Source organism: Canis lupus, chromosome 4 (assembly GCF_003254725.2).
Source record: "Canis lupus dingo isolate Sandy chromosome 4, ASM325472v2, whole genome shotgun sequence".
NCBI classification, from domain to species: Eukaryota; Metazoa; Chordata; class Mammalia; order Carnivora; family Canidae; genus Canis; species Canis lupus.
In genome coordinates this window covers 910,969-929,920 of record NC_064246.1, presented here as the reverse complement: position 1 = coordinate 929,920, position 18,952 = coordinate 910,969, and the positions used below count along the sequence as shown (strand labels likewise).

The 18,952-nt window shown below is 40.3% G+C and overlaps 2 protein-coding genes across 33 annotated transcripts in view; one reads left to right on the top strand and one right to left on the bottom strand.

Annotated features, from left to right (window-relative positions):
* Positions 1–13,167, bottom strand: part of LOC112660809 (testis-expressed protein 10-like) — a 41,957-nt gene extending 28,790 nt beyond the window's left edge. Inside the window, 1 exon segment of the mRNA XM_035715422.1 lies at positions 13,015–13,167. Coding sequence (XP_035571315.1) covers positions 13,015–13,167 — 153 coding nt within the window.
* Positions 1–18,952, top strand: part of CHRM3 (cholinergic receptor muscarinic 3) — a 502,174-nt gene that overhangs the window by 150,139 nt on the left and 333,083 nt on the right. The window lies entirely within an intron of this gene.

The following is an 18,952-nucleotide window of genomic DNA, read 5'->3' as shown; positions in this document are numbered from 1 at the left end:
AAAGTAACTTCAAATATTTTTATATTCTGGACTTTTTATTTTTATTTTTTTTAAATATTTATTTATTTATTCATGAGAGACACACAGAGAGAGAGAGGCAGAGACACACACAGGCAGAGGGAGAAGCAGGCTCCATGCAGGAAGCCTGATGTGGGACATGATCCCGGGACTCCAGGATCACACCCTGGGCCAAAGGCAGGCACTACCGCTGAGCCACCCAGGGATCCCCTATTCTGGACTTTTTAAAATTTTAAGTCATCTCTACACCCAATATGGGGCTTGAACCTACAACCCTGAGATCAAGAGTCCCAAATTCCAGCAACTAAACCAGCTAGGCACCCCCATATTCTAGACATCTAAAATTTACATACTTTTACACAAATGTGGGATTACAAAACTCCTACCTTTTTCCTCTTAATAATATAACAGTACATTCCCTTTTTTCCCATTTCTCTGTCCCTCCAAATATATATTTTTTTAATTTTTAAAGATTTTATTTATGAGATGCCTGGGTGGCTCAGTGGTTGAGTGTCTGCCTTCAGCTCAGTGTGTGATCCCGGGGTCCTGGGATCGAGTGCTACATTGGGCTACCCGCGGGGAGCCTGCTTCTCCCTCTGTTTGTGTCTCAGACTCTGTCTCTGTGTCTCTCATGAATAAATTAAAAAAATCTTTTTAAAGATAAATAAAAATAAAGGTTTTATTTATTTATTTGACAGAGAGGGAAAGAGCACAAGCAGGGGGAGCAGCTAAGGGAGAGGGAGAAGCAGATTTCCTCCTGAGCAGGGAGCCCAATGTGGGGCTCCATCCCAGGACCCCAGGATCATCATTTGAGCCAAAGGCAGATACTGAACCGACTGAGCCACTGAGGTGCCTTTCTGTCTCTCTAAATATTATTCTAAAAGATAATTTAAGGATACATAACATTGTGTCATATGGATGTACCATAATGTGTTTATCCCATATTAGCATTAATTTCATTTGTTTTCATTCACTCTAATTGACAACTTTTTGAGAAAAAAATTGTAAACGTCCTTTGCTATAAATCTGTATGTCTGGATCCTATGACAGCTCCAGCCCTCAGCCCTTCTCTGCAGATCAGACTCCATGTAACGAAGACGCTGTCATCACATGAGTGCCGGACAGATAGTTCTAAACTAACGTGTGGAATTGCACTGGATTTTCTCCATTCCACCCCAAATGTGCTTCTCCCCATTTGTCTTGTTTCACTTCTCCAAACTTTACTCCTTTCCCAAGAGAGCCAGGCAAAGCCTAGGTGTTGCTTTTCTTCCTTTTTTTCTTTCCTCATTCCCCACATGTAATTCACCAGTACATTTTAAGTCAGTTTTCTAACACACCCTCCCACTGCTCCAGTACCGCCTGGTCTATTTGGCTTGCCTGGGTTCGGATCGCTGTCACTTCCCACTGGCTCGCCCCACGACCACTCTTGACACCTGTCACACCTCTCCTCTGCTCACCACCCTGTGGGGGGCTCTCACAAGACCCATGTAAAGTCCAGACTCTTCTGGCTGCTGCCAGGGCCCCATATGACAGTCACCTGCGCTGGCTGCCCTTCCTCTTCCACCACTCTCTTCCTCTTTGGCTCTTTGTCTGCCAAGCTGGCTTCTTTCTGCCTGGTAGAAAATCCCCTCCCTTCACACTCAAGCTTCCTCTTCCCTTTTGCTCAGGGTCCAGTGGACATGCCATGGCCCAAAGAGGCTTTCTGCCCAGTGCACAGTAAAGAAGCCCCAACTACTTTCAAACAGACCTCCACATTTTGTTTCCCATGTATGTGTACTAGTTCTTAAATACTCATGTATTTGTTTATTATACATCTACACATCAGAATGTTAAGCTCCGCGGAAGCAGACAAAAGGCTCGGTCTTACTCACTCACAGCTCTATCGCCAGAACCAAGAATAGCGCTTTACTTTGTGGTGGAAAGTAAATATTTACTAAATGAACAAATAAACCATGGAGATGTGTTACCATAATTTGTATTAAATAGAATTTCTCAGTCAAAAACTTTTTGACTTTTTGCTTCTCAGTCTTTACTGCCCATACTTACAAAATGCCAGTGTTCCTTCCCATCACCCATTATATGACAGGGCTAAATTTACCACCCCGCCCCCAAATCCAGCAGGGCATATATAATTTTGTTTTATCAGTTCAGTACATAGTATTTAACCAATTTTTAAATTTTTTCATATTACTTTCTATCATTAGGGCCAAAATAGTTTGAAGTTTGAAAATCTTTCTTGGGGCTCCTGGGTGGTTCAGTCGGTTAAAAATCTGCCTTCGGCTCAGGTCATGATCTCAGGGTCCTGGGATGTAGCTCCCTGTCAGGCTCCCTGCTTACCAGGGAGCCTGCCTCTCCCTTTGTCTGCTACTCTGCCTACTTGTGCTCTCTCTCTCTCAAATAAATAAATAAAATCTTAAAAAAAAAATTCTTAAAATATGTTTCATTAGAAGCCCACTCCTTTTCTTAAAAAAAAAAAAAAAAAGATTTTGTTTATTTGAAAGAAAGAGTGTGAGCAGGTGGAGGGGCAGAAGGAGAGCGAGAAGCAGACCCCCTGCTGAGCAGGGAGCCTGAGGTGGGGCTCAATCTCAGGACCCTGGGATCATGACCTGAACAAAAGGCAGATGCTTAACCAACTGAGCCTCACAGACGTCCCAATCCATGCAGGCCACATGTATCTGATGATGTCTGAAAATAAAGGAGGAAGCAAATGGGTACACATGTGGGGATAGAGGAAACATTCCTCAGCACCTCAAAAGCCATCTATGAAAAGCCCACAGCAAATATCATTCTCAATGGGGAAGCACTGGGAGCCTTTCCCCTAAGATCAGGAACAAGACAGGGATGTCCCCTCTCACCACTGCTATTCAACATAGTACTGGAAGTCCTAGCCTCAGCAATCAGACAACAAAAAGAAATAAAAGGCATTCAAATTGGCAAAGAAGTCAAACTCCCCCTATTTGCAGATGACATGATACTGTACATAGAAAACCCAAAAGCCTCCACCCCAAGATTCCTAGAACTCATGAAGCAATTCAGCAGTGTGGCAGGTTACAAAATCAATGCCCAGAAATTAGTGGCATTTCTATACACTAACAATGAGATTGAAGAAACAGAAATTAAGGAGTCAATTCCATTTACAATTGCACCCTAAAGCATAAGATACCTAGGAATAAACCTAACCAAAGAGGTAAAGGATCTATACCCTAAAGACTACAGAACACTTCTGAAAGAAATTGAGGGAGACACAAAGAGATGGAAAAATATTCCATGTTCATGGATGGAAGAATTAACACTGTGAAAATGTCAATCTTACCCAGGGCAATTTGCACATTTAATGCAATCTCTATCAAAATACCATGGACTTTCTTCAGAGAGTTGGAACAAATCATCTTAAGATTTGTGTGGAATCAGAAAAGACCCCAAATAGCCAGGGGAATATTAAAAATGAAAGCCAGAGCTGGGGACATCACAATGCTAGATTTCAGGTTGTACTACAAAGCTGTGGTCATCAAGCCAGTGTGGTACTGGCACAAAAACAGACACATAGATCAATGGAACAGAATAGAGAACCCAGAAGTGGACCCTGAACTTTATGGTCAACTAATATTCGATAAAGGAGAAAGGACTATCCATTGGAAGAAAGACAGTCTCTTCAATAAATGGTGCTGGGAAAATTGGACATCCACATGCAGAAGAATGAGACTAGACCACTCTCTTGCACCATACACAAAGATAAACTCAAAATGGATGAAAGATCTAAATGTGAGACAAGATTCCATCAAAATCCTAGAGGAGAACACAGGCAACACCCTTTTGGAACTTGGCCACAGCAACTAATTGCAAGATACATCCATGAAGGCAAGAGAAACAGAAGTAAAAGTGAACTACTGGGACTTCGTCAAGATAAAAAGCTTCTGCACAGCAAAAGAAACAGTCAACCAAACCAAAAGACAACCTACAGAATGGGAGAAGATATTTGCAAATGACCTATCAGATAAAGGGCCAGTATCCAAGATCTATAAAGAACTTATTAAACTCAACAGCAAAGAAACAAACAATCCAATCATGAAATGGGCAAAAGACATGAAGAGAAATCTCACAGAGGAAGACATAGACATGGCCAACACGCACATGAGAAAATGCTCTGCATCACTTGCCATCAGGGAAATACAAATCAAAACCACAATGAGATAGCACCTCACACCAGTGAGAATGGGGAAAATTAACAAGGCAGGAAACAACAAATGTCAGAGAGGATGTGGAGAAAGGGGAACCCTCGTGCACTGTTGGTGGTAATGTGAACTGGTGCAGCCACTCTGGAAAACTGTGTGGAGGTTCCTCAAAGAGTTCAAAGTAGACCTGCCCTACGACCCAGCTGTTGCACTGCTGGGGATTTACCCCAAAGATTCAGATGCAATGAAACACCGGGACACCTGCACCCCGATGTTTCTAGCAGCAATGGCCACAATAGCCAACTGTGGAAGGAGCCTCGGTGTCCATCGAAAGATGAATGGATAAAGAAGATGTGGTTTATGTATACAATGGAATATTCCTCAGCCATTAGAAACGACAAATACCCACCATTTGCTTAGACATGGATGGACCTGGAGGGTATTATGCTGAATGAAAAATGTCAATCAGAAAGGGACAAACATTATATGGTCTCATTCATTTGGGGAATATAAAAGTTAGTGAAAGGGAATAAAGGGAAAGGAGAGAAAATGAGTGAAAATATCAGTGAGGATGACAAAACATGAGAGACCCCTAAATCTGGGAAACGAACAGAGGGTAGTGGAAAGGCAGGTGGGCGAGGGGTGGGGGCAACTGGGTGATGGGCACTGAGGGGAACACTTGGCGGGATAGCACTCGGTGTTATGCTATATGTTGGCAAATTGAACTCCAATAAATTTTTTTTAAAAAAAGGATTTTATTTATTTGAAAGAAAGCATGTGAGCAGGTGGAGGGGCAGAAGGAGAGCGAGAAGCAGACCCCATGCTGAGCAGGGAGCCTGATGTGAGGCTCAATCCCAGGACCCCAGGATCATGACCTGAACCAAAGGCAGATGCTTAACCCACTGAGCCCCCCAGGCGCCCCTCACTTCTGACCAATGCTTGCAGGCCACATGTATCTGATGATGTCTAAAAGTAAAGGAGAAAGCAAATGGGTACACATTTATTGAGATCCTGTTAGGCATCATACTTGTTTTCATTTAAGTATTTACGTGTATGTCATTTGATCCTCGTGACAACCCTAGAAAATAGATATTATCCCTTTTTTGTAGATGAAGGGATGTTCTCTGAGGGATTATGTTTCATGGAACTAACGGGTGGTAGAACTTAAATGTGTGCCCAAGTCTGGCTGGTGCCAAAGCCCCAGCTGCTAATGGGATGTCATAAAAATAAAAGGTTTATGTCTATCATCCAAACTTCCTGAGACTTAATAATTAAGTTTTAGTGTGGATTCTGGGTATCAGTGTTCTATTCAGAACATTTTAAAAAGAAACAAGTGTCATTCCTTTAGAATATTTCCACAAACTAGGTATCTGTTTTACTCTGTAAAGGAATATTTCACAGGTAGAAATGGAAGAGACTGGAATCCATCATTTATCCAGGGAAAGAAATGATAAACTGCTACTGCATATTTCAACAAACCTTTTATTTATGCATTAATAAAATTGCATCATCAAAATTGGTGCAGATGGGGTTTATATCATATTCTAGACAAGCTTACAGGTGCAAAGACTTGCCTTCCTTCTCATAAAGGGTAATACGTCCTTCATTCCAAGGTTGATGTGGAGCAAAAAGGCAGGAAACCATGAAGGGATCCATCCCTTTCTTTAGATCATAAAATAAAAATTATGAATATTTATTCGTTTCTAAGAATAAGTAGATCATCACAGAAACGGCATGAGGTCAGTTTAGTGCATTTGTGAAATTTTTGAGTTTCCCAGAGTGCTAACTTCATAAAGAATGTTCAGAATGTCACTAAAATCACCGTTTGGGTACATAAAAGGTAGAAGAGTTGAGAATGGCTTACACTTAAAAAAAAATTAATAGGTTTGAGTCACTTTTATACTAGTTCTTCAGAGGTATGAAGGACCTTTTCATAATTGTTCTTTTTTTTAAAGATATTTTTATTTATTCATGAGAGACACACAGAGTGAGGCAGAGGCACAGGCAGAGGGAGAAGCAGGCTCCCTGTGGGGAGCCCAATGGGGGACTCCATCCCAGGACCCCGGAATCATGACCTGAGCCAAAGGCAGACGCTCAACCACTGAGCCACCCAGACTTCCCACGATTCTTTTTTAATCCCCAACATTTTGCAATAAAATTCAATAATGATGAAAAATTCCAAATGAGTTCACAGAAAATTTTAAGTTTTTATACTAGTGCAGTAATATATTTCGGTGCAAGGAGCCACATTTTAATGAAATGTTATATTTTGTGATATATTTAACTAAAGGAAGGTGGGCATAGTGAACTGGAGTTTATTTATGGTAACTGAGCAGATAACTCAGTACACATTTGACAAGACACTATTTGTAGGAAGCTAATTTCGAGTGGAAACAAATAGTTGTGAAAAATGAGGAAATCCTGCTGGAAAAAAAAAAAGTGTGACAAGATCAAATAGGAGTGTTAGAGTAATTTACTATTCTAGGCAATCCAGCAGCTGGTTCATCTAAAGCATTCCTGTTTTTCATGAGCCCTGGAAGAAGGAGACAAAATGGCTCAGAAAGTACGCTGACTTGCCTCTAACAGATTTCTGTAAAACTTTAATAGCAGAAAATGAGTTTTAGAAGCTCATTTCTTAGCCATTTGAGGGACTCTTAAATGAGACAATGCATATATTTCTAACTTTAGTTACTCAGAAATTATCCTAGAATAGAGACTTTTTTCAAACAGAGTAAAGATAAAAGGAGACAAATTTCTGCCTACGTCATTCATAAAAATTTTACTAGGTTGAAATCCACACTTAGAATCCATTTTATAGAATAATAAACATTTTAGCTAACATTGAGAAAATGATCCAGAAACCCAATGTAAAGTAGAATATGTAGCATTTTATAAAACTACACTTAATTGCTTAATTGTTCCAAATAAGGAGGTAGTATCATTGGTAGAAATAGCAATTGGAATCCCTAAAGACCCAAGAACTAGAGTAGATAAAGGAAAAGGGTAAATCATACAATGTAAAAATATATATGGAAAAATATTTTAATGCAACTAATGACCCATAGGTAGGATTATCTTTTTAAAAAATCATTCCAAGAGATTTGAGTGGAATCTCTTTATGAAGCTCCCCTCTGCGCGTGCGCGCGCGCGCACACACACACACACACACACACACAAAGATTTTTTTTAATGTTTCCTTATCAGGAGCTGGGGGATGGGGAAGATGGGGAGGTGTTAGTTAGAAGACATAAATTTATAGTTATAAGGTGTCTATATGAGATCTACATCTTTGGATATATGATTGCACTGCACTCATTACCCACTGCAACTAACTGTATTTTTTAATAACAAAATGCATTTTTCATGGGAATTTTTGCCTCTTTGACTCTAGATTTTATTTAGATATTGGGGAACAAAAATCAAATGCTGTGTTTCCCAATACCAGCATAAAACCTTTGTTTATTCTCTCACAGCTCTGGGGAACATAAGTCCAAAATCAAGATGGTGATAGAGCGGGCACTCCAGGGAAGCTCTAAGGGAGGACTCTCCACTCTTCCAGTTTCTGGTGGATGCTGGCTCTCCTTGGCTTGTGGCCATATTGCTTTTATCTCTGTCCAGATCTTCACATCACCTCCTCTTCCTTGTGGGTCAGATCTCCTTTTGCTTTCCTCTTACACATGGAATACTTTTAGGGCTCACCTAGATAATCCACAATAATTACCCCATCTGAAGATTCTTAGCTTAATCACATCTGCAGAGACTTTTTTCAAATAAGATCACATTTGCAAGTTTCAGGGATTAGGCCTGAAATCTCCTGGGAGGCATTATTTATCTACTCTATGCTACAACATGGAGTTACCTATTCTCAAGTAGCTTTAATCTAATGTAGTTTGTACAATATTTTATTTTATTTTTTTAAAGATTTTTTATTTATTTATACATAGAGACACACAGAGAGAGAGAGAGAGGCAGGACACAGGCAGAGGAAGAAGCAGGCTCCATGCAGGGAGCCCGATGTGGGACTCGATCCCGGGTCTCGAGGATCACGCCCTGGGCTACAGGCGGCGCTAAACCGCTGCACCACCGGGGCTGTCCCTGTACAATATTTTAAAATGTAGGTGTTAGGGATGCCTGGGTGGCTCAGCAGTTGAGCATTTGCCTTGGCTCAGGTCGTGATCCCGGAGTCCCAGGATCAAGTCCCACATCAGTCTCTTCGCAGGGAGCCTGCTTCTCCCTCTGCCTGTGTCTCTGCTTCTCTGTGTCTTTCATGAATAAATAAATAAAATCTTTAAAAAAATGTATAGGTGTTAACTACAGCTTTTAATTAAATAAAGCTAATCAAAGCTATCACAGTAATAGTACAGGAGAGGAGGAATTTGGGGTGAAAAAAATTAGCTTTGTACCAAAATTACTTTTTACCTCAAAGACTTCATCTCTTCTTAGTTACTGAGGTCATACAATAAAGCTCTATGGTCCTGTGCTAATTAAATATTGTAGAAATCAAGTTTTAAATGGTTTAGTAAAATTTATTTAATGGAAATTTATTTTCCAGAGTTTCATGAACATATTTTGCCTAAATGGTTTTTGTTGGTGTATACTGGGAATACATTAGAATTCTTGTTATTAGGCATTTTTAACAATTAGTTGTTTAAGTGAACTTGTTCTTGTTCTGGTTTTTTAGTGATCATTTCCTCACGTTCAGGCAATTTGTTCTCATGGTAAAGAAATTAAGACGATAAAAAACATCTCTGGTCTTGTTTTATATAGTATGTCCAACTAGGAAAAAGATACATGTTAAAACGCCACATTAACAAAACACTGTTTTCATCCCCAGCATGTTTGATATTGATTCAGCAGCATGTCTGCAAGAGCAGACCAAGCTATAGATGATAATGTGAATCCGGAGATTATGTCATTGTATCTGTTATTATGTTAATTAGTTAAAGTGAATTACCAGTGTCCAGCAAGACATTACTCACTTTGGAATGCATTTCACTAGCAATTTATCATCGTAATAAGAGGCAGGAGAGACATATTAGTTCGTTAAGTGGCAGCAGTTATACCTGGTAATGGAAAGAGAAGCTGTGGTTATTAAAACACACTATAACTTTTGCATCAGAGTTGTTCATCTTTACTTAGATGCCTGATTTCAGACCCTTTTAATTCAGGTTCATCTGTGTATGTTTATTACCTTGAAGGATTCTTCAGCCTCGGGTTCATTATTTGCTTTTTATTCTAAATTGCTGTCAAATGCAACAGGACTCGAATTCTTTATGGGACATGAAAATTTCTCCTAGGAATGCGGATTTGAAGGGAACTTAGCAGAAACATGCTTGCTGTCCCTTGACCCCACCACGTTCATAAAGAAATACTGGCAATTCAGTTACTGAGTGTGGGCTCTACACCACAGCCAGGCTCCTGCCTTGTGAACAGTAGGTCCCGTGGCAGAGAGATGGTCCAAAAAGAAAGGGTGCCAATAGGCGCAGCTCTCTCTTGGTAACAAATGCGATTCCTTTAACTGAACATAAATACATATAACGTGTCTGGTGCAAGCTCATTCTCAGTATAGGTTAAAAAATCTTTGCAGAAATATACCAAATTTGTGTGGAGTGAAATTAACTAGACCAAGATCTTTATTCCAGGATGACTGGAAGAGTTTTCTAAGAAACACATCATTGGGGGATCATCGATCCCTGGGTGTCTCCGCCGTTTGGCACCTGCCTTTGGCCCAGGGCGTGATGCTGGAGTCCCAGAATCGAGTCCGGCATCGGGCTCCCTGCATGGAGCCTGCTTCTCCCTCTGCCTGTGTCTGCACATCTCTCTCTGTGTCTCTCCTGAATGAATAAATAAAATCTTTTTAAAAAGTAGAAGAAAATGTAGAAGTGGGGAGTCTGCTTCTCCCTCTCCCGGTCCCCCTGCTTGTGTGCTTGCCTAATCTCTCTCTCTGTGTCAAATAAATAAATACTATCTTTAAAATAAATAAAACTTTAAAAGTGGCAATAGTAAAACAAAGAAAGGTCAGGTTGCCACTTCTCAAATAGACACGTCAGAAGCTCCTGCTCTCCCCGGGAGAGAAGAGCCATCACAGGTGTAGAAAAATCTTTCTTTTACTTCCTTTGAGTTTTTACTAACATCAAATGGAGTGGTGATTTGCAAATGGCCAGTTTGTCAGACAGACTCAAATCTCCAGTAACGCTTGCAGATCAGTTTTATTTGCTTTAGGCTGAGCATTGATCTGTCCATTGTTTCAAATAATTGATAATTGAGGGTGCTTTATAAAAATGGTGAACTGGCTAAAGGATGTTCCCTTAAATCATAGAGCTTGCTCATAGATGTCAGGTGGGAAATACCCTCTGGAGAGAAGTAAGTAACTTGACTAGAGGAACCTTAGTAATAGGGCATATTCAGATTATCCAAACCCCTACCTTTGTGTACAGATGTTCCCTTCTCATCTAATCACTTGTAAACAAAAAAACAAAAATAACTAGAAATAAACTCAAACTCCATCTTCTCTGATAGTAGGAGCTACTGCTAGCAATAATTCTGGGAAAATGGGAAGAGGGGCAGGTACCCGACTAAATTCAGGGATTTATGTGAAATTCTGCAGTGAATTGGAGACGCTGGTGCTAAACCTTCTTGTCTGCCCAGTTCCTGATGACAGCTGCTGCCTGGCCAGAGGTGCTGGGGGAGCTCTCTCTTGATACGCTAATTCTACCCAGAGAAATAACCTAAAGATCATAACAATGAAGGGACCACCAGATGAAAATCCTTGACTAGTCCTGCAAACACTCTACCATGAAATGGACAAGCCCTCCCCAGTGTACCAGGCCTTCCAATGAGCTTGTTGGGGCTTCACAAGTTAAGAACGGACAGCCAAGGAGCACAAGCTATTTGAGGAAAGCCTCTAACAAAATATTCCAGAAACAGTGCAGAGAAAGTTGCAGGGAAAGATTCTAATAATGAGACGGTGCAAAAACATTTCTCAAAACTGAGGACAAATGTCTCCAGTTTGAAGAGATGTGTCATTGCCTTCCACTTGAGTGAATTAAGATTGACACGCACATGACTGTGACATTTAGACCATCATGGAGCGTTGCTCTTTGGTATAATCTCTAAGAGATGTCCTCCCTTACACCCTGAGGAACCACCTTGGACACACACTTATTTGAAGACAAAGCCACCACCACAGTAACATTCCACACAGGCCCTCCCACTTCGAACTTCTTTTATTCCTAATGATTTCTATTCATCATATTTCATTATTCTCTCCTGCTCTGTCAGGGCAATCTCAGGCCATCAGAGGTCTCAGAAATGCCCAACTCCAAATGGAAGTGGTCAAAGGTCCAGGGTGTTTTTTTTTTTTCCCTTAAAAGTAATCATCGTACTAATTCATAAATGTAAGTAGATATGTGGGCATTGGGCATTAGCACCTTTCTTCCCACTGGAATTCGATCTCTCAATACTGGTTAATGCATTGGAGTAGAGCTGACTTCTTTGACTTCTTTTTCTAAGCCCTGGCTCACTCAGTATGTCCTGTCAGCTACCATCTAATTGTAAAAGTAACAAATCCCAGATGCCATGCGCCAAACACCACGCTGAGTAATTTACATACAATGTCAAATTACTTTTACAAACATCCTATAGGGAAGTTACATCATTCTCATTTTAACTTGGATTTAACCTAAGGCTGTATTATTAGCCATTTAGCTCCTGAAAGTTGCCACCTAGGACTTACATGTGTGCATGGGAGTAGAGATGCAGGTGCTAGGGAGAGCAATCCTTTATCCAGAATGATTTGAAGCCTTGTGGGATTCCCACTGTGAGTGCTGGGGATCCTGGACCATCTTGATGAAATGGAGAAGAGATTCCAATGTGTAAGTCTTTCACAAATTCAGCCCTCTCTTCCAGGCATTTAGGTGGATCCGAGACACTGCTAATTTTCTGTGTGAAACTGAGAAACTATTCATTTCTAGACTGTATATCAGTAAATTACTGTTAGAAATGTGATACTGATGAAGGTCATATTGAATGAGATTTCCTAATTCAGCATAAACGTGTATTAGGATAATGTGCACGTTTTTCAGCCAGTATGCATCATAATTAATAATCATCAGCAATGAGCAAATTCATACATTTTTGTCTCCACTGCTCTTTTGAACCAGTTTATTTAATTGAAGCTTTCTATTTCCATTAAGTACTTAATATATATCAAAACTTTGTTCTCAAGGATTAGTGGATTTTTATGCATCATTTTGAGATAATGATGTGCCCTTGGGCAATTAGTTAAGTAAACAGTGACAAGGAATGCCAGTTCTTCATGGATGGAATCTGAGGTGTTTGTTATTTACACATATCCATTGCTTCAAATTTTATTTATTTATTTATTTATTTATTTATTTATTTATTTATTTATTTTAAAGATTTTATTTATTTAATCATGAGAGACAAAGAGAGGCAGAGTCACAGGCAGAGGGAGAAGCAGGCTCCCCACACAGCAGGGAGCCCGATGTGGGACTCCATCCTAGGACTCCAGGATCACCTCTTGAGCCAAAGACAGATGCTCAACCACTGAGTCCCCAGGTGCCCCTCAAATTTCTTTCAAAGTAACTATTTTTATTTAAGAGAAATAAAATCATGTTATTAAAGATTATACAGAACATTTCCAAAGCACAAAGAGAGCAAAGCGAGCTTGTATATACTTTACATATAACCCTCCTTTTTCTGTGATTCTTTATCCCTTTTTGAATTTAACTGTCACTTCCAATTTACCCTTACTTCTCCAGAACATTCTTACCTTCTGCTTCACTTAGCAGGTAGTACATACCCTCCCATTCCAGCCAGGCTTCCAGGGGTTCTCTGATATTTGGAGGGCTTTGACTGGACCCTCGTTCTCCCATGAGCATATGGAGCACAGAGACCCCGAGGGCTTTTCTTCCTCTCCGTATCCCTTTCCATTACAAGGCTGGCAGTCTGGCATCCCTTCTCCTACCACCTTTGATGGCCAGTTTCTTTCAACTTTAGACTTGACTTCTCCTTTTCTCCCCTAATCCTTCTTCCAGTGCTGTGTGGACTGTCTTGCTGGCCAGTTTTGCACAGTGCCTTCTGTGAAATGAAACTCAAAAAAGATGAGGCTGCTGAGTAATATTATATTGAAATATCATCAAGAAAAGATTCTCTGTAGAGAATTACTTTGATTAATTTAACACTGATCCATTCCAGGGCTAAAACTTGGCCGTAGCTCTCTGACACGTCCCAGAAAATCTCTTTTTTAAGCCATATTCTTCCCTGGTGATTGCTAAAGTCCCTTAATGGTTTTATTGCTTAAGGAAGAGTTATTGGATGAGAACAAAATTATACTAAATGCACATAACCTATATTAAAAACAGCCAATTGTAAATGCCCATAATCTCATGCAGTAGCAGTCCCCATGAACCATGCTTTTTATTCACTTTAATTCTCCTTAGGTAGCAGCTTTTCTGGCCAAGGTCTCCTTCTGCTGGCTCTCAAGGTCCTCCGTTAAATCTCCTCCCTCTGTGATTGTCCTGCTCTCTTCTAAACGATGGCACTGAGCTAAAATCTCCATTTTGTAGATAAATTCATCTTGTCCTTCTTCAAACTTTATTGTTTCTGGATCCACAGTCTTCCTGTAACTTGTTCCCAGAGCTTTAATATTCTGGACTTGGTCTCCCATGCCAGGTTCCCTCCACTCCCTGGAAGATTGCTACTCAGTTGTTCCATTTGTGGTGGAGGCCTCTGGCCTCCTGATCTAGTGCTCTTTGCAGTATACCAGGATGACCCTGTTGTCATGACATCTAAGCGTAGTCCACACCAGCTGATGGATCCTGACAGTCCAGCAAGAGTTAGTCTTTTATTCATATACAACTTGTTTCTGGAAAGGGGGCGAGAGATTGATCTTCCTATTCCTTGCCCCATTTTAGTGGATGCTCAGCAAAGCAGCCAAAGTGACCTCTGTGAAACATAAAGGAGAGCACACTACTTCTCTACTCATCTCCCTCTGTGGCACCTCATTGCATTGAGTCAAAGCCACAGTCTTTCCAGGGTCCAAAAGGCCCAGCCTCTGGATGTCTGTTTCTCAGCAGGCCTCCCCTTCTGCCTCTCATCTCTCTCCAGCATATTGTCCCTGTGGTCCTCACACATGCCACATATGCTTCTGTCCTGGAGTCAGTGCTCTGGCTTAGGGCCTGGCACACTCTTCCCCAGGTACATGCTGGGACAACCCCTTCACTTCCTTCAAGTCTTTGATGAAATCTCACTTCCCTTCCCAGGCCTACCTGGACTATCCTGCAGAATAGAGCAAGCTGTCCCTCCTCCCCACCACACCCAGGTCTTTCCTGTCACTATCAGCTCACTCTATTTGTCCTTTTTTGCCATGTTCCTTTCACGGCATTCTATATAATTTTCTTTTTTACTGGATTTATTATTTATTCTCTTATTTATATTCAGTAAGTGCAATGATTTTCATCATGTAATTACAATTATGATGCTTGTCATCACCATCATCACTTAGAACAATATCTGGCACATAGTGGGTATTCAAAAATATTTATTGAATGGAAGTAATGATCTTACACAATTGATAACTTGGCCCCTAATTTATCCTTAGAACAGAGGACACCATTTCACTTCTGGAGGTGGGCAGAACAGCAATGTGAATGTATTTAATAAAACTGAACTGTACTCATTAAAATGGTTAAGTTGGTAAATTTAATGTTATATGGGTTTTTGTCTCAACAAAAAAAATATTATTTCTTTTAAAAATTTCATTTACTTATTCATGAGACATATAGGCAGAGGGAGAAGCAGGCTCCCTGCAGGGAGCCCAATGTGGGACTCGATTCCAGGACCCTGGAATCATGCCCTGAGATGAAGGCAGATGCTCAACCACTTGAGCTACCCAGATGCTCTACAACAAAAATAATTAGAAGGACTGTGTGTGTGTTCAAAAACTGTGAATTATACACACCCTGTGGGACTACACAGAATACTCCAGATCCAGGATGTCCTCACACAGGTGTCCTGCTCAAGCCCTGACTAGCGGCTGCCTGTGGGTGTTGGCACTGAGCACAATTGCCCAGGCTGGACTAGCTACCTTTCTGGCTCTGATAGCCTATAGTTTCTCTACCTCTACAAAGGAATCTTATTTTAGCATAGAACCCAAATGACAGTTCAGTTTTATTAAGTACATTCACATTGCTGTTCTGCCTACCGCCAGAGCTTTCCATCCTACAAAACTGAAACTCCATACCCATTGAACAGTAACTCTCCATCGCTCCTCCTCCCAGCCCCTGCAATGCCACTCCACTTTCTGTGTTGCTGAATTTGACTCCTTTAGGTACCTCATACACACAGAAACATAGTTTTTGTCTTCTTTTTGAGATGGGCTTATTTTACTTAGCTTAATGTTTGTTAGGTTCATTCATGGGTAGCCTGCATCAGAATTTTTTTCCTTTTTAGAGCTGAATAATATTCCATCATATGTATACACCACATTTTGTTTTTTTTATTCATCCCACAAGGCTAGACCTTTCCCCTCATCCTATGCCTCTCCTCCCAGGGATTGTAGCTAATGGCAATTTTAAGTGAAATAACCTTGGTTAGAAGAGGTACTTGAGATTCTTCAGACAATGTCATCAGAGCGAACGTCAGAATGACTCTTAGTTTAAAGCAAGGTTGAGAGAAGTAACTGGCGAGCAGTTTGGTCCATGATGAGGAAGTAATGAAAGTTCACCATGTCTGCATAGTTACTGTGGATCACAAGTGCTTCATCATAGCAAAGAAACCAACATCTCGCCTTTGTGACCGTCTGAAAAATATGCTTGTGCTTGCAAACCTACAGAAGCAAAAGCCTTCTGGATAAAAATTAAACATACAGAGATTTTAGCTTTAAAGCTGAGTTACTTCTTTCTCCATATAAAAACGTTTCCAGGGGAAAAAATGATGATCACAAGCTGTCCAGAATTTTCAAGCCCATTTGAAATCTTTACATTGAAACTGGAATACTAGAAACTTCATCTGTTTGTGATTCTTCCTCTAAATTTGTAAAGGACTCTGATCCAGAGGCTTCTAATCTCCAACTAAGTATTGTTCTGGTCTTATCTTGTGTACCATTTTCTTTCTTCTACTTCCTCCCTTCCTCTATCTAGCCTTCCCTTCCTCCCCCTCTTTCTTTTTTCTTTCTTTCTTTTGGTATTTGTTCATTGATGAAGTTATGCTATGACCTTTATCCTTCTAGTTTTATTTTAAAATGAGAAATCCTTCTTTGTTCATACACATTTTGAAAACCAGAGTAGAAAACAAGCCATTCAGAGAAAATTCATCATAAAGCAGTTCTCATATCTGAGATGAGGATGGGCCAAACCTGCAGGCCAGCTCATTTGAGACTGACACATAATCTCACGGAAGGGGGGAGGGTGTGTCACATGACCGGTGTTGCCACAACCACATGCATCATCCCCTCCCCTCTCTCACAGTTGCACAATGATGGTTATATAAATTCTTAAGACTGTTAGCAACATCCACTTGAACTTGGGTTTTGGAATAATGATTGCTTCTGAATACAACTGTTTAATGATTTTGCATTGCTACCTATTTCCTTGTAAAATCCTGCATAAAGGGATGCCTGGGTAGCTCAGTGGTTGAGTGTCTGCTTTTGGCTCGGGTCATGATCCTGGGTCCTGGGGTGGAGTCTTATGTTGGTCTCCCCTCGAAGAGCCTGCTTCTCCCTCTGCCCAGGTCTCTGCCTCTCTTTGTCTCTCATGAATAAACAAATAAAAATTCTAAAAATCCTTCATAAAATGCACCATGTTTGAATGTAACATTCTATTTTTTTTCACAAATCCTGCTTCCTGTTAGATTTATGTGTTGCCATTTCAAATATGCCCAAGCTGTACATTATCGTGAAGGAGGCAAGTCCTGTTTACAGCATCCTCACTTCTCCTGTCAGTGGCACTTCCCCCAAGTGCCCATTATGGGGCCTCTGATCCCTCATGAGAATCATTACAGTTCTAGCAAAACCCTGTTCATGAAGGAAATGACAGACTTATTAATGTGAAGACATTAGTATCTGAGAGGGCTTATTATGTCATCCATCCCAAGGGTATCTGCATTTTTATAATGGTCAATGCTTTAGCCTGAGAAATAGAACACTTACGGGTGGATTTTGAATGTCTACAGTGAACCAAAGAAATGAGACTTTTTTTGGTAAGATGTAGTCCCTGGAGAACCCTGAAGTCCGATCACACAGATGATTGTCTTTATGGAAGGCCAGGTAGAGCTTTTTGCAGGTTACAGTAATTTATAGCCCCATCTCTGTGTGCAATTACTTTGAGTACATTTCTGAATCTGTGTCTTGTGGCTTTGCAGTTTCTGGTTCAAGAAATCTCTGTGTACATTTTCATATTTTATATGTTATATTTCATATTTTTATATTTACCAGAATTATTTTCTGAGTTTTACTAAGATATAGATTTCATATGTTTCATTGATACCACTTTGTTCAGGAATATTAACAAGTAATTATGCACCTATTGATATTACTTAGCTCTGAATAACTGGAATTTTTCCAAAAACTAAATCTCTCAGTAAAGGTCAGAATTTACTACCACGGTCAGCATTCAAAGGATTATGCTACAGAATCTGAGGACATTCAGAAGAGGCACTCTATGACATTATAATCAAATGATACTTTTTTTGTATCATTAGTCTGTAACTTCTTACGTGATTATTGTGAAAATGACCTGACTTAACCAAAATGGACAGAGTCGGGTGTGTCAGGTTTTATGAAATGAATCTCACTATCTTGGGTTATTAATTATTTATTAACTTTATTAATTATTAATTTTTTCAGCATTTCTGAAGCCTAGATGAATATCAAAACCACCTCAAAAGCTTTTTACACTAAGAGATCACTAGGACTCTGCCCAGAGACCTGACCCAGAATCTCCTGGTCTCCCACCCAAAATGTGTAGTTGTAATTGGCTTCGGAAGTATCCCTGTGCAACCAGGGGACTGCTTGTTGGGGGCCATTGAGAACGACTAATGTACAGTTACCCCATTCAGAAAACTTGGAGTGACTCTAAAGTTCCTCATCCCCGCTTTATCAAGCAACAAGATCCTATCAACTTTACATTTTACATTTTCTATTTATTTGAGAGAGAAGGGAGAGGGAGAGCAAGTAGGAAGAGAGGTGGAGAGAGAGGGAGAGAATGAATTCTCAAGCAGACTTCTCACTGAATATGGAGTCTGTTGAGGGTTTCAATCCCAGAACCCTGAGATCATGACCTGAGCTGAACTCAAGAGTCAGCTAGTTAACTGATGAACCACTCAATTTTATGTTTTAAATTCTCTCACCATCCCATTATTATATTTATGAGCATGAATGTCTCACCACTTCTCTCAAATAAGAGAACTGAATTCTATTCTGGCATAATCTGAGCATTTATGAAATATCTGTTGAATGAATGATGAATTGAATGGAGATATCATGATAGACCTTGTTAAATGCCTTTCTGACCCCGGTTTTATTACATCACACATTTCTCCGAATTACTGAATCTTGGTGACAGTTTACATTTTCCAGAATTATAGGAACTCTTGGTGTGCTGTATATGGTTTTATTTTTTTTAAGATTTTATTTATTCATGAGATAGAGAGAGAGAGAGAGAGAGAGAGAGAAAGGCAGAGACACAGGCAGAGGGACAAGCAGGCTCCATGCAGGGAGCCCGATGTGGGACTCAATTCCC